The sequence below is a fragment of the Oncorhynchus gorbuscha genome, unplaced genomic scaffold (assembly GCF_021184085.1).
Source record: "Oncorhynchus gorbuscha isolate QuinsamMale2020 ecotype Even-year unplaced genomic scaffold, OgorEven_v1.0 Un_scaffold_1411, whole genome shotgun sequence".
NCBI classification, from domain to species: Eukaryota; Metazoa; Chordata; class Actinopteri; order Salmoniformes; family Salmonidae; genus Oncorhynchus; species Oncorhynchus gorbuscha.
This window is the reverse complement of record NW_025746196.1, coordinates 32,501-47,500: the sequence shown is the minus strand read 5'-3', so window position 1 is coordinate 47,500 and position 15,000 is coordinate 32,501. Positions and strand designations below refer to the sequence as shown.

The following is a 15,000-nucleotide window of genomic DNA, read 5'->3' as shown; positions in this document are numbered from 1 at the left end:
TGCTGGGGTGTGAGCGGAACCCAGGGCAGGTCGTCATCATAGCAACGGTCCTCAGCATCATCATCATCATCATCATCGAAGAGTAGAGTCTTCTTAGACAGGAGGGAGATCGAGAGAAGAGGGAGGAAGACAAAAGGAACAAATATGTTTATTCACTTTTCAAGGCAACGGAGGAGAGATGGAGGAGAGATGGAGAGAGGAGGGGGAGAGGGGGAGGGGGAGAGAGAGGAGGGGGGAGAGAGAGAGAGAGAGAGAGAGAGGAGAGAGAGAGAGAGAGGGAGGGAGGGAGAGAGAGAGAGAGAGGAGGGAGGGAGAGAAAGAGAGGAGGGAGAGAGAGAGGAGAGATGAAGGAGAGGAGGGAGGGAGAGAGAGAGGAGGGAGGGAGAGAAAGAGAGGAGGGAGAGAGAGAGAGGAGGGAGAGAGAGGGGGAGGAAAGGAGAGGAGAGATGAAGGAGAGAGGAGGGAGGGAGAGAAAGAGAGGAGGGAGAGAGATGGGAGAGAGAGGAGAGAGAGACAGAGGGGAGAGAGAGAGGAGAGAGAGACAGAGGGGAGAGAGAGAGAAGAGAGGGACAGAGAAGAGAGGTAGCAGTAGATTCTGACCTGTACTCCCAGGCGTTGAGGTGAACAGGACATGACATCACAGACAGGAAGTTGAGGCCTGATCCGGACAGGTTTCCCTCTCTGTTTCTTAGAAAGCAGCAACAGGTAGGTGGCAGTAGTTTGGTCGTACTTCCACTGTACACACACACACACACACACACAGTGTGTATATATAGAAAAATTAAATCACATTATTTTGGTTACAACATGACTCCATATGTGTTATTTCATAGTGTTGATGTCTTCACTATTATTCTACAATGTAGAAAATAGTAGAAATAAAGAAAAACCCTGGATGGAGAAGGAGTTCTTTTGGCTGTGTGTGTGTGTGTGTGTGTGTGTGTGTGTGTGTGTGTGTGTGTGTGTGTGTGTGTGTGTGTGTGTGTGTGTGTGTGTGTGTGTGTGTGTGTGTGTGTGTGTGTGTGTGTGTGTGTGTGTGTGTGTGTGTGTGTGTTATATATCCATCTATCTAGAGAAAACATATCTACACACACAGACGTCTGATGAATTAATGTTTAAACTAAATTGTCAGCAGCTGTGTTATACTGCCATCTACTGGCGAAACCCGTCAATACCTCACACACACACACACACACACACACACACACACACACACACACACACACACACACACACACACACACACACACACACACACACACACACACACACACACACACACACACACACACACACTGTCTCCACCTATATTCATTTAGCTTCTACATTGTGGAAAACACATAAATCTATTTCTGCCGAGACTTTTAAAAATAAAAAAATCGCTCTTTGACTCAATGACTGGAAGTCTATGTGAACCCCCCGTACCCCTTACCTCTACTGAGGACCCCCCCCCCGTACCCCTTACCTCCACTGAGGACCCCCCCCCCCCCCGTACCCCTTACCTCCACTGAGGACCCCCCGCGACCCCTTACCTCCACTGAGGACCCCCCGTACCCCTTACCTCCACTGAGGACCCCCCCCGTACCCCTTACCTCCAATGAGGACCCCCCCCTCCCGTACCCCTTACCTCCACTGAGGACCCCCCCCCCGTACCCCTTACCTCCACTGAGGACCCCCCCCCGTACCCCTTACCTCCACTGAGGACCCCCCGTACCCCTTACCTCTACTGAGGACCCCCCACCCCCGCGACCCTTACCTCTACTGAGGACACCCCCCGTACCCCTTACCTCTACTGAGGAATAAAATACAGCCCCACCCACCTCATTGACCAGCTGCAGGGTGCTCTGTCTGGAGATCTTCTGGCTGACGGACATCTCAGTGATGCAGTCCTCATCTATATAACCCAACTAGAGGAGATGAGATGAGATGGAGAGGGGAGGGGAGAGGGGGAGAGGAGGGGGGAGAGGGAGAGAGGGAGGAGAGAGAGGGAGGAGAGGGAGGGAGGAGAGAGAGGGAGGAGGGAGAGGAGAGAGAGGAGGAGAGAGAGGAGAGAGAGGGAGGAGAGGGAGGAGAGAGAGGAGAGAGGGAGGAGAGAGGAGAGGGGGAGAGGGAGGAGAGGGGGAGAGGGAGGAGAGAGAGAGAGAGAGGGAGGAGAGAGAGGGGAGGAGAGAGAGAGAGAGGGAGGGAGGAGAGGAGGAGAGAGAGGAGAGAGAGAGGAGAGAGAGGGAGGAGGAGAGAGAGGAGGAGAGGAGGAGAGAGGGAGGGAGAGAGGGAGAGAGAGGAGAGAGAGGGAGGAGAGAGGGAGGAGAGAGAGAGGAGAGAGGAGAGAGGGAGAGAGAGAGGAGAGAGAGGGGAGAGAGGGGGAGAGGGAGGAGAGGGGAGAGGGGGGAGAGAGAGGGGTTTGGGAGTTCTTAGAGGTGCGTTTAGGGGGTTCTTAGGCACGTTCTTAGAGGTGCGTTTGGGGGTTCTTAGGCGCGTTCTTAGAGGTGCGTTCTTAGAGGTGCGTTTGGGGGTTCTTAGAGGTGCGTTTGGGGGTTCTTAGAGGTGCGTTTGGGGGTTCTTAGAGGTGCGTTTGGGGGTTCTTAGAGGTGCGTTTGGGGGTTCTTAGAGGTGCGTTTGGGGGTTCTTAGAGGTGCGTTTGGGGGTTCTTAGAGGTGCGTTTGGGGGTTCTTAGAGGTGCGTTTGGGGGTTCTTAGGTGTACGTGTGTGTGTTTAGGTGTGTGTGTGTAGGTGTGTGTGTAGGTGTGTGTGTGTTTAGGTGTGTGTGTGTGTGTTTAGGTGTGTGTGTGTGTGTTTAGGTGTGTGTGTGTGTTTAGGTGTGTGTAGGTGTGTTTAGGTGTGTGTAGGTGTGTTTAGGTGTGTGTAGGTGTGCGTAGGTGTGTTTAGGTGTGCGTAGGTGTGCGTAGGTGTGTTTAGGTGTGTGTAGGTGTGCGTAGGTGTGTTTAGGTGTGTGTAGGTGTGTGTGTCTAGGTGTGTGTGTCTAGGTGTGTGTGTGTAGGTGTGTGTGTGTAGGTGTGTGTGTGTAGGTGTGTTTAGGTGTGTGTGTGTGTGTAGGTGTGTGTGTGTAGGTGTGTGTAGGTGTGTGTGTGTGTTTAGGTGTGTTTAGGTGTGTTTAGGTGTGTTTAGGTGTGTTTAGGTGTGTGTAGGTGTGTGTAGGTGTGTAGGTGTGTGTGTAGGTGTGTGTGTAGGTGTGTTTAGGTGTGTTTAGGTGTGTGTAGGTGTGTGTGTGTGTTTAGGTGTGTTTAGGTGTGTGTAGGTGTGTGTAGGTGTGTGTAGGTGTGTGTGTAGGTGTGTTTAGGTGTGTTTAGGTGTGTGTAGGTGTGTGTGTGTGTGTAGGTGTGTTTAGGTGTGTGTAGGTGTGTGTGTAGGTGTGTTTAGGTGTGTTTAGGTGTGTGTGTGTGTTTAGGTGTGTCTAGGTGTGTTTAAGTGTGTGTAGGTGTGTGTGTGTGTGTGTGTAGGTGTGTGTGTAGGTGTGTTTAGGTGTGTGTAGGTGTGTGTAGGTGTGTGTTTAGGTGTGTCTAGGTGTGTGTATGTGTGTGTGTGTGTTTAGGTGTGTGTAGGTGTGTGTGTGTGTTTAGGTGTGTCTAGGTGTGTCTAGGTGTGTTTAGGTGTGTTTAGGTGTGTTTAGGTGTGTAGGTGTGTGTAGGTGTGTGTAGGTGTGTGTAGGTGTGTTTAGGTGTGTTTAGGTGTGTGTAGGTGTGTGTGTGTGTGTGTGTGTGTGTTTAGGTGTGTTTAGGTGTGTGTGTCTAGGTGTGTGTGTGTGTAGGTGTGTGTGTAGGTGTGTCTAGGTGTGTGTCTAGGTGTGTGTAGGTGTGTGTGTGTAGGTGTGTGTGTCTAGGTGTGTGTGTGTGTGGGTGTGTGTGTCTAGGTGTGTGTGTGTGTGGGTGTGTGTGTCTAGGTGTGTGTGTCTAGGTGTGTGTGTAGGTGTGTGTGTGTAGGTGTGTGTGTAGTTGTGTGTGTAGGTGTGTGTGTAGGTGTGTGTGTCTAGGTGTGTGTGTGTAGGTGTGTGTCTAGGTGTGTGTAGGTGTGTGTGTCTAGGTGTGTGTAGGTGTGTGTGTCTAGGTGTGTGTAGGTGTGTGTGTCTAGGTGTGTGTAGGTGTGTGTGTAGGTGTGTGTGTAGGTGTGTGTAGGTGTGTGTCTAGGTGTGTGTGTAGGTGTGTGTAGGTGTGTGTGTAGGTGTGTGTGTAGGTGTGTGTAGGTGTGTGTGTAGGTGTGTGTGTAGGTGTGTGTGTAGGTGTGTGTAGGTGTGTGTGTAGGTGTGTGTGTAGGTGTGTGTAGGTGTGTGTGTAGGTGTGTGTAGGTGTGTGTGTAGGTGTGTGTGTAGGTGTGTGTAGGTGTGTGTGTAGGTGTGTGTAGGTGTGTGTAGGTGTGTGTGTGTAGGTGTGTGTGTGTAGGTGTGTGTGTGTTCTTACAGGTTGCGTGCTGTACCACTCTACAGGGGTGCCATAGCCAGACATCGTCCAGGGATGGTCTAGGAGTTGTCTGATGGTCACACGATGCTTAGGATCCACCTACACACACACAATCAATAACTCCTACTATACCAAACAATCAATAACTACTACTATACCACACAATCAATAACTCCTACTATACCAAACCTGATGGTCACACGATGCTTAGGATCCACCTACACACACACAATCAATAACTCCTACTATACCAAACAATCAATAACTACTACTATACCACACAATCAATAACTACTACTATACCAAACCTGATGGTCACACGATGCTTAGGATCCACCTACACACACACAATCAATAACTCCTACTATACCAAACAATCAATAACTACTACTATACCACACAATCAATAACTCCTACTATACCAAACAATCAATAACTACTACTATACCACACAATCAATAACTCCTACTATACCAAACCTGATGGTCACACGATGCTTAGGATCCACCTACACACACACAATCAATAACTCCTACTATACCAAACAATCAATAACTACTACTATACCACACAATCAATAACTCCTACTATACCAAACCTGATGGTCACACGATGCTTAGGATCCACCTACACACACACAATCAATAACTCCTACTATACCAAACAATCAATAACTACTACTATACCACACAATCAATAACTCCTACTATACCAAACCTGATGGTCACACGATGCTTAGGATCCACCTACACACACACAATCAATAACTCCTACTATACCAAACAATCAATAACTACTACTATACCACACAATCAATAACGACTACTATACCAAACCTGATGTCACACAATCAATAACGACTACTATACCAAACCTGATCACACGTCAAAATCAAAGAGCAAGAGGAGGTTTGGGTGTGTGTGTGTGTGTGTGTGTGTGTGTGTGTGTGTGTGTGTGTGTGTGTGTGTGTGTGTGTGTGTGTGTGTGTGTGTGTGTGTACCTGCATCATCTGGTTGAGTAGCAGGATGCTCCCAGGAGACAGCCAATGAGGGTTGTTGTAACTACCTCTCTAGAACAGTAAAAACACGTAGGTTAGTTTACACCAGAGGCTTTGAATCTAGCTTTAATACCAAATAGAGAAAACAAATATGAATCTGGTTTTAATACGATTCCCAAACCGAGAGAACCAACTGTCCCGGTTGAACCCTTTCCTCCAGAGAAAACCAACTGTCACGGTTGAACCCTTTCCTCCAGAGAAAACCAACTGTCACGGTTGAACCCTTTCCTCCAGAGAAAACCAACTGTCACGGTTGAACCCTTTCCTCCAGAGAAAACCAACTGTCACGGTTGAACCCTTTCCTCCAGAGAAAACCAACTGTCACGGTTGAACCCTTTCCTCCAGAGAAAACCAACTGTCACGGTTGAACCCTTTCCTTCAGAGAAAACCAACTGTCACGGTTGAACCCTTTCCTCCAGAGAAAACCAACTATCACGGTTGAACCCTTTCCTCCAGAGAAAACCAACTGTCACATTTCCTCCAGAGAAAACCAACTGTCACGGTTGAACCCTTTCCTCCAGAGAAAACCAACTGTCACATTTCCTCCAGAGAAAACCAACTCACGGTTGAACCCTTTCCTCCAGAGAAAACCAACTGTCACGGTTGAACCCTTTCCTCCAGAGAAAACCAACTGTCACGGTTGAACCCTTTCCTCCAGAGAAAACCAACTGTCACGGTTGAACCCTTTCCTCCAGAGAAAACCAACTGTCACGGTTGAACCCTTTCCTCCAGAGAAAACCAACTGTCACGGTTGAACCCTTTCCTTCAGAGAAAACCAACTGTCACGGTTGAACCCTTTCCTCCAGAGAAAACCAACTATCACGGTTGAACCCTTTCCTCCAGAGAAAACCAACTGTCACATTTCCTCCAGAGAAAACCAACTGTCACGGTTGAACCCTTTCCTCCAGAGAAAACCAACTGTCACATTTCCTCCAGAGAAAACCAACTCACGGTTGAACCCTTTCCTCCAGAGAAAACCAACTGTCACGGTTGAACCCTTTCCTCCAGAAAACCAACTGTCACGGTTGAACCCTTTCCTCCAGAGAAAACCAACTGTCACGGTTGAACCCTTTCCTCCAGAAAACCAACTGTCACATTTCCTCCAGAAAACCAACTGTCACGGTTGAACGTCTTTCCTCCAGAGAAAACCAACTGTCACGGTTGAACGTCTTTCCTCCAGAGAAAACCAACTGTCACGGTTGAACGTCTTTCCTCCAGAGAAAACCAACTGTCACGGTTGAACCCTTTCCTCCAGAGAAAACCAACTGTCACGGTTGAACGTCTTTCCTCCAGAGAAAACCAACTGTCACGGTTGAACGTCTTTCTCCAGAGAAAACCAACTGTCACGGTTGAACGTGTTTCCTCCAGAGAAAACCAACTGTCACGGTTGAACCCTTTCCTCCAGAGAAAACCAACTGTCACATTTCCTCCAGAGAAAACCAACTGTCACGGTTGAACCCTTTCCTCCAGAGAAAACCAACTGTCACATTTCCTCCAGAGAAAACCAACTCACGGTTGAACCCTTTCCTCCAGAGAAAACCAACTGTCACGGTTGAACCCTTTCCTCCAGAGAGAACCAACTGTCACGGTTGAACCCTTTCCTCCAGAGAGAACCAACTGTCACGGTTGAACCCTTTCCTCCAGAGAAAACCAACTGTCACATTTCCTCCAGAGAAAACCAACTGTCAAGGTTGAACAGTTCTGAACTATATTAGTGGCACTAAATGTTTTATCTTCTACCGTGTCAGAAATAGCTGTCCGTCCTAAAACTACTAGCTGGCTGAACCATTTGTTAAACAACCTTGTTCTGTCACGTTACCTTGGATACCTAGCTAACAACCATGTTCTGTCACGCTACCTTGGGTACCTAGCTAACAACCATGTTCTGTCACGTTACCTTGGATACCTGGCTAACAACCATGTTCTGTCACGTTACCTTGGATACCTGGCTAACAACCATGTTCTGTCACGTTACCTTGGATACCTAGCTAACAACCATGTTCTGTCACGTTACCTTGGATACCTGGCTAACAACCATGTTCTGTCACGTTACCTTGGATACCTGGCTAACAACCATGTTCTGTCACGTTACCTTGGATACCTAGCTAACAACCATGTTCTGTCACGTTACCTTGGATACCTGGCTAACAACCATGTTCTGTCACGTTACCTTGGATACCTAGCTAACAACCATGTTCTGTCACGTTACCTTGGATACCTGGCTAGCCACCATGTAACTTGACCAATACAGACAGTAACTTACGGTGATTTTCCTGTAGAGGACCATACAGTTGTCGTCATCAAAGGGCAGATATCCACAGAGCAGAGCAAACAGCAGCACCCCCATACTCCACACATCAGCCTGGTAACACAACACACATTATATATCCACACAGCAGCACCCCCATACAGCAGCACCCCCATACTCCACACAGCAGCACCCCCATACTCCACACAGCAGCACCCCCATACTCCACACAGCAGCACCCCCATACTCCACAGCAGCACCCCCATACTCCACACAGCAGCCTGGTAACACAACACACACACACATATCCACACAGCAGCACCCCCATACTCCACACAGCAGCCTAGTAACACAACACACACAAACTACCGTTCAAAGGTTTGTGGTCAATTAGAAAATGCACATTTTTTGTCCATTAAAATAATAGCATCTGCGGGTTCGATTCAGGCTCAAAATGGCCATCAGTCTATTCTTGTTCTGAGGGATGATGGCTGTTCCATGCGAGAAGGCCAGCATCCCGGAGTCTCCTCTTCACTGTTGACGTTGAGACTGGACAGAGGAACTCTGCCTAGAAGGCCAAAATACTGGAGTCTCCTCTTCACTGTTGACGTTGAGACTGGACAGAGGAACTCTGCCTAGAAGACCAGCATCCCAGAGTCTCCTCTTCACTGTTGACGTTGAGACTGGACAGAGGAACTCTGCCTAGAAGGCCAACATCCCGGAGTCACCTCTTCACTGTTGACGTTGAGACGGGTGTTTTGCGGGTACTATTTAATGAAGCTGCCAGTTGAGGACTTGTGAGGCGTCTGTTTCTCAAACTAGCCACTCCAATGTACTTGTCCTCTTACTCAGTTGTGCACCGGGGCCTCCCACTCCTCTTTCTATTCTGGTTAGAGCCAGTTTGCGCTGTTCTGAGCCTGTAATCAAACCCACTAATGCTGATGCTCCAGATACAGATAGTTTTATTGCTTCTTTAATCAGAGCAACAGTTTTCAGCTGCGCTAACATAATTGCAAAAGGGGTTTTCTAATGATCAATTAGCCCTTTAAAATAACAAACTTGTATTAGCTAACACAACGTGCCATTGGAACACAGGAGTGATGGTTGCTGATAATGGGCCTCTGTCCTTGGATTAGCTAACACAACGTGCCATTGGAACACAGGAGTGATGGTTGCTGATAATGGGCCTCTGTCCTTGGATTAGCTAACACAACGTGCCATTGGAACACAGGAGTGATGGTTGCTGATAGTGGGACTCTGTAGATATTCCATAACAATTCTACCGTTTCCAGCTACAATAGTCATTTACAACATTAACAATGTCTACACTTCATTTCTGATCAATTTGATGTTATTTTAAATGGACATTATTTATAAAATATATTTTGTTGCTTTTCTTACACAAACAAGTACATTTCTAAGTGACCTCACACACACACACTCATTATATTCACACACCCAGACATATTAAACTCCCCCCACCGGGTGTCTCACCTCCGAGCCGATGTAGGCTTTACCCTGGATGAGTTCAGGAGCAGCATAGGCTGGACTTCCACAACAGGTCATCAGCTCATATCCCAGACCCCCCTATAAAGACAGACTGATTAGACTGGACCACAACAGGTCATCAGCTCATATCCCAGACCCCCCTATAAAGACAGACTGATTAGACTGGACCACAACAGGTCATCAGCTCATATCCCAGACCCCCCTATAAAGACTGTTATTAGACTGGACCACAACAGGTCATCAGCTCATATCCCAGACCCCCCTATAAAGACTGACTGATTAGACTGGACCACAACAGGTCATCAGCTCATATCCCAGACCCCCTATAAAGACTGTTATTAGACTGGACCACAACAGGTCATCAGCTCATATCCCAGACCCCCTATAAAGACAGACTGATTAGACTGGACCACAACAGGTCATCAGCTCATATCCCAGACCCCCTATAAAGACTGTTATTAGACTGGACCACAACAGGTCATCAGCTCATATCCCAGACCCCCTATAAAGACTGTTATTAGACTGGACCACAACAGGTCATCAGCTCATATCCCAGACCCCCTATAAAGACTTATTAGACTGGACCACAACAGGTCATCAGCTCATATCCCAGAACCCCTATAAAGACTGTTATTAGACTGGACCACAACAGGTCATCAGCTCATATCCCAGACCCCCTATAAAGACAGACTGATTAGACTGGACCACAACAGGTCATCAGCTCATATCCCAGACCCCCTATAAAGACTGTTATTAGACTGGACCATAACAGGTCATTAACTCATATCCCAGACCCCCTATAAAGACTGTTATTAGACTGGACCACAGCAGGTCATCAGCTCATATCCCAGACCCCCTATAAAGACTGTTATTAGACTGGACCACAACAGGTCATTAACTCATATCCCAGACCCCCTATAAAGACAGACTGATTAGACTGGACCACAACAGGTCATCAGCTCATATCCCAGACCCCCTATAAAGACTGTTATTAGACTGGACCACAACAGGTCATCAGCTCATATCCCAGACCCCCCTATAAAGACAGACTGATTAGACTGGACCACAACAGGTCATTAACTCATATCCCAGACCCCCCTATAAAGACAGACTGTGATGAGAATGGACCACAACAGGTCATTATCCCCCTCTATAAACACAGTGATTAATAAGGAGGACTTTGCACACAGAACACACGGATCAAATCTATATATTTACAGACAATGACCACTAAGCCTTGACACATATCACTGAGACGACATGACAGTGTGGTTACCTTTGGTTTGGCACAGAGACCAAAGTCGATCAGTTTCAGGTTGTGGTCTTCATCTATCAACAGGTTCTCCTGAGGGAGGAGGAGAGAAAGGGGAGATGAGAGAGAAAGAGGGGAGGAGAGAGGGAGAGACAGAGGAGAGGGAGAGAGAGAAGAGAGAGAGGCAGAGAGAGAGAGGCATAGAGAGAGAGGCAGAGAGAGAGAGGCATAGAGAGAGAGGCAGAGAGTGAGAGGCAGAGAGAGAGAGAGGAGGAGAGAGGGAGAGAGAGAGAGGCAGAGAGAGAGAGGCAGAGAGAGAGAGAGAGAGACAGAGAGAGAGAGGGGAGATGAGAGAGAAAGAGGGGAGGGAGAGAGGCAGAGAGTGAGAGGCAGAGAGAGAGAGAGAGGGGAGGAGAGAGGGAGAGAGAGAGAGAGAGGCAGAGAGAGAGAGGGGAGATGAGAGAGAAAGAGGGGAGGGAGAGAGGCAGAGAGAGAGGAGAAAGAAGAGAGGGGGGAGAAAGAGGGAGAGAGACAGAGGGAGAGAGACAGAGGGGAGAGAGAAGAGAGAGAGAGATTCAGCACCATCACCACCAGTGGGTAGTTCAGACACCCACACAGACAACCACACAGACAACCACCCACACAGACAACCAGAGACACCCACCCACACAGACACCCACCCACACAGACAACCAGAGACACCCACCCACACAGACACCCACCCACACAGACAACCAGAGACACCCACCCACACAGACACCCACACAGACAACCAGAGACACCCACACAGACAACCAGAGACACCCACACAGACAACCAGAGACACCCACCCACACAACCAGAGACGCCCACACAGACAACCACACAGACAACCACACAGACAACCACACAGACAACCAGTGTCTGAAATCTGTCTTGTTTTCATAACGCGTCCGTTTGGTTCAGAGTCATGATAAAGGGATAGTTCATGATTTTAACAATGAGTATTACCTACCGGTTTGAGGTCTCTGTGGGCGTATCCCTGGTTACCTACCGGTTTGAGGTCTCTGTGGGCGTATCCCTGGTTACCTACCGGTTTGAGGTCTCTGTGGGCGTATCCCTGGTTACCTACCGGTTTCAGGTCTCTGTGGGCGTATCCCTGGTTACCTACCGGTTTCAGGTCTCTGTGGGCGTATCCCTGGTTACCTACCGGTTTCAGGTCTCTGTGGGCGTATCCCTGGTTGCCTACCGGTTTCAGGTCTCTGTGGGCGTACCCCTGGTTACCTACCGGTTTGAGGTCTCTGTGGGCATATCCCCGGTTACCTACCGGTTTGAGGTCTCTGTGGGCGTATCCCTGGTTACCTACCGGTTTCAGGTCTCTGTGGGCGTATCCCTAGTTACCTACCGGTTTGAGGTCTCTGTGGGCGTATCCCTGGTTACCTACCGGTTTGAGGTCTCTGTGGGCGTATCCCTGGTTACCTACCGGTTTCAGGTCTCTGTGGGCGTACCCCTGGCTGTGGACGTAGGCCAGAGCTGAGACGATCTGTCTGAAGAACACTCTGGTCTCCTCTTCAGACAGACGGTCCTTAGCGATGATGTAGTCAAACAGCTCTCCTCCCGGACAATACTAGAGAAGACGAGGGGGAGAGAGAGGTTCATATTGGGGCCGGTCTATCTGATGTGGGTCCTACCTCCAGGACAATACTAGAGAAGACGAGGGGGAGAGAGAGGTTCATATTGGGGCCGGTCTGTCTGATGTGGGTCCTACCTCCAGGACAATACTAGAGAAGACGAGGGGGAGAGAGAGGTTCATATTGGGCCGGTCTGTCTGATGTGGGTCCTACCTACAGGACAATACTAGAGAAGACGAGGGGAGAGAGGTTCATATTGGGGCCGGTCTGTCTGATGTGGGTCCTACCTCCAGGACAATACTAGAGAAGACGAGGGGGAGAGAGAGGTTCATATTGGGGCCGGTCTGTCTGATGTGGGTTCTACCTCCAGGACAATACTAGAGAAGACGAGGGAGAGAGAGAGGTTCATATTGGGGCCGGTCTGTCTGATGTGGGTTCTACCTCCAGGACAATACTAGAGAAGACGAGGGGGAGAGAGGTTCATATTGGGGCCGGTCTGTCTGATGTGTGGGTCCTGTAGACATGGTACAGTCTACAGAGTCTATAACATGGTACAGTATACAGGCATGCTGACGTGGGTCCTACCTCCAGGATCATGTATATCTTGGTATTAGTCTCGATAACATGGTACAGTCTACAGACATGCTGATGGCTCAGACTCTTCATGGCCTCTATCTCCACCTTCACACGAGGAAGGTCCTCCTGCACAGAAGAATAAAAAAGAACGTTTATTTCTTTTACAAGCCATCTACATTAGATTAAAACCATCAGTAAAAACACACTAAATAGTAGAGACTTGAGAAAGAGAGAGAGAACAGAAAGAGAGAGAGAGAGAGAGAGGGAGGAAGGGAAAGAGAGAGAGGAAGGGAAAGAGAGAGAGGAAGGGAAAGAGAGAGAGAGACAGACAGAGAGAGAGCAGTATATGAGAGAGAAAGACTCACCCCCAGTTCCTTCTTCTCCATGATTTTAATGGCCACCTTCTCTCCCGTCAGGATGTGGCGACCCAGCTTGACCTTAGCAAATCCTCCTGTAGGACACAACACACACCCAGCAGAATAGCAGGTCAGATGAGAGACCACACCCATCGATCAGAACGGTTAACACCCACCCACCAGAATGGATAACACACACACACATTCCTGGTGGCTCGTGTCGGTACAGATGGTTGTGTTGAAGTGTCTCACCGGAGCCGATGGTCTCGTAGACTTCATAGTACTTGAGGAGTTCCGCCGCGCTGTCCATCTTCGCCGAAAACACAACCTTTCAACCGCGATAAACAAAAACACACAGCGACATTTAGCTGAAAGGCTCCAGAAGGTTAGTTCCTGATAGGTGGCTACTGCTGGTTAAAACAACATCCCAACCAGACCTGATAGGTGGCTACTGCTGGTTAAAATAACATCCCAACCAGACCTGATAGGTGGCTACTGCTGGTTAAAATAACATCCCAACCAGACCTGATAGGTGGCTACTGCTGGTTAAAACAACATCCCAACCAGACCTGACAGGGTTGCAAGTTCAAACCCCCGAGCTGACAAGGTACAAATCTGTCGTTCTGCCCCTGAACAAGGCAACCCACTGTTCCTAGACCAGTTAGCCTACTGTTCCCAGGCCGTCATTGAAAATAAGAATTTGTTCTTAACTGACTTGCCTGGTTAAATAAAGATAAAATAAAAAACAACCTTCGGTCTCCTTTGAAATAGTCGATAAGCTCATGTTAACTTAACAATCTAAATGTATCAACGCATAAGATGACAAAAGAAGAACAATAATTACACTTCTAACATGTAACCAAACACGGTAGTAAGCTGTGACTTATCAATTCAAACCAGATAGCAACAAGTATGCTAACGTTAGCTAGGCTAACGATACTTTTGTACAGTTTGGCTAACTAAGTCATCCTATGCTAAAGCGTCGAACCTACCTTAAAATAAATACAAAACTTGGATATAGTGAGGAAAGCAAAAAAAAGTAATCACGAATGTGTAAATATATACTTAGTATTTTGTAATATTTCCAGCCCTCTCGCTCAGTGATGTCCTGTTGTCGAAGTTTGAATTCCCCACCGCAGTGACGCAATGTCCTACTTCCGGTGTCTGCATCCAACGTATCTACTTCCGGTGTCTGCATCCAACGTATCTACTTCCTCCCTCTATCGTTGAGTAATGGCACTGCATCTATAAAATGTATTATTTTTTAAATATATTTTTTTATTTAAACTTTATTTAATTAGGAAAGTAATTTAAGAACAAATTCTTAAATTCAAATTCTCAAATTCTTATTTACAATGACGGCCTACCCCTTTATAGATTCTTATAGTGTAGAATCTATAAAACAGATTCTACACTATAAGTCCCTAACTACAGGATCTTGGATCAGATCATTCTAGCCCACAAACCTAACTTTAAAGGGCCAATCAGCGGTTGAAACAATAACAAAGCCACTCCACGCCACTGTTTCGGTAAAAAGCTGAAGATTGGGACTGGAGAAAAGTAATCACTCTCAAATTCATAGACGAAGCTATGGATGCGAGGACTGACCATTCATAACATTCTAGATTTAAAGGTAGACTCAGCAAAATTACGTTGTCACGTGCATAACCTGGGCAGCCGCAAGTGGGCTTTATGGTTCTCCACAACCCTCTGGGCTTGAAGGTTCTCCACTATCCTCTGGGCTTGAAGGTTCTCCACTAACCCTCTGGGCTTGAAGGTTCTCCACTATCCTCTGGGCTTGAAGGTTCTCCACTATCCTCTGGGCTTGAAGGTTCTCCACTAACCCTCTGGGCTTGAAGGTTCTCCACTACCCTCTGGGCTCCACTATCCTCTGGGCTCCACTATCCTCTGGGTTCCACTACCCTCTGGGTTCTACTACCCTCTGGGTTCTACTATCCTCTGGGCTCCACTATCCTCTGG

The 15,000-nt window shown here is 47.9% G+C and overlaps 1 protein-coding gene across 1 annotated transcript in view; it reads right to left on the bottom strand.

Moving 5' to 3' along the window:
- The window catches only part of LOC124022753 (maternal embryonic leucine zipper kinase-like), a 36,163-nt gene extending 21,946 nt beyond the window's left edge, over positions 1-14,217 (bottom strand). Inside the window, exons 1-12 of the mRNA XM_046337442.1 lie at positions 14,086-14,217; positions 13,273-13,348; positions 13,030-13,115; positions 12,674-12,790; positions 11,941-12,084; positions 10,503-10,571; positions 9,212-9,304; positions 7,733-7,831; positions 5,413-5,481; positions 4,413-4,511; positions 1,821-1,907; positions 1-89 (exon numbers count right to left, since the gene is read on the bottom strand). The exon at positions 1-89 is cut by the window's left edge and continues 4 nt beyond it. Coding sequence (XP_046193398.1) covers positions 1-89; positions 1,821-1,907; positions 4,413-4,511; positions 5,413-5,481; positions 7,733-7,831; positions 9,212-9,304; positions 10,503-10,571; positions 11,941-12,084; positions 12,674-12,790; positions 13,030-13,115; positions 13,273-13,330 — 1,010 coding nt within the window. The 5' untranslated portion in view covers positions 13,331-13,348; positions 14,086-14,217. The remainder of the gene's footprint in view (positions 90-1,820; positions 1,908-4,412; positions 4,512-5,412; positions 5,482-7,732; positions 7,832-9,211; positions 9,305-10,502; positions 10,572-11,940; positions 12,085-12,673; positions 12,791-13,029; positions 13,116-13,272; positions 13,349-14,085) is intronic.
- Between the last annotated feature and the right edge of the window lie 783 nt (positions 14,218-15,000).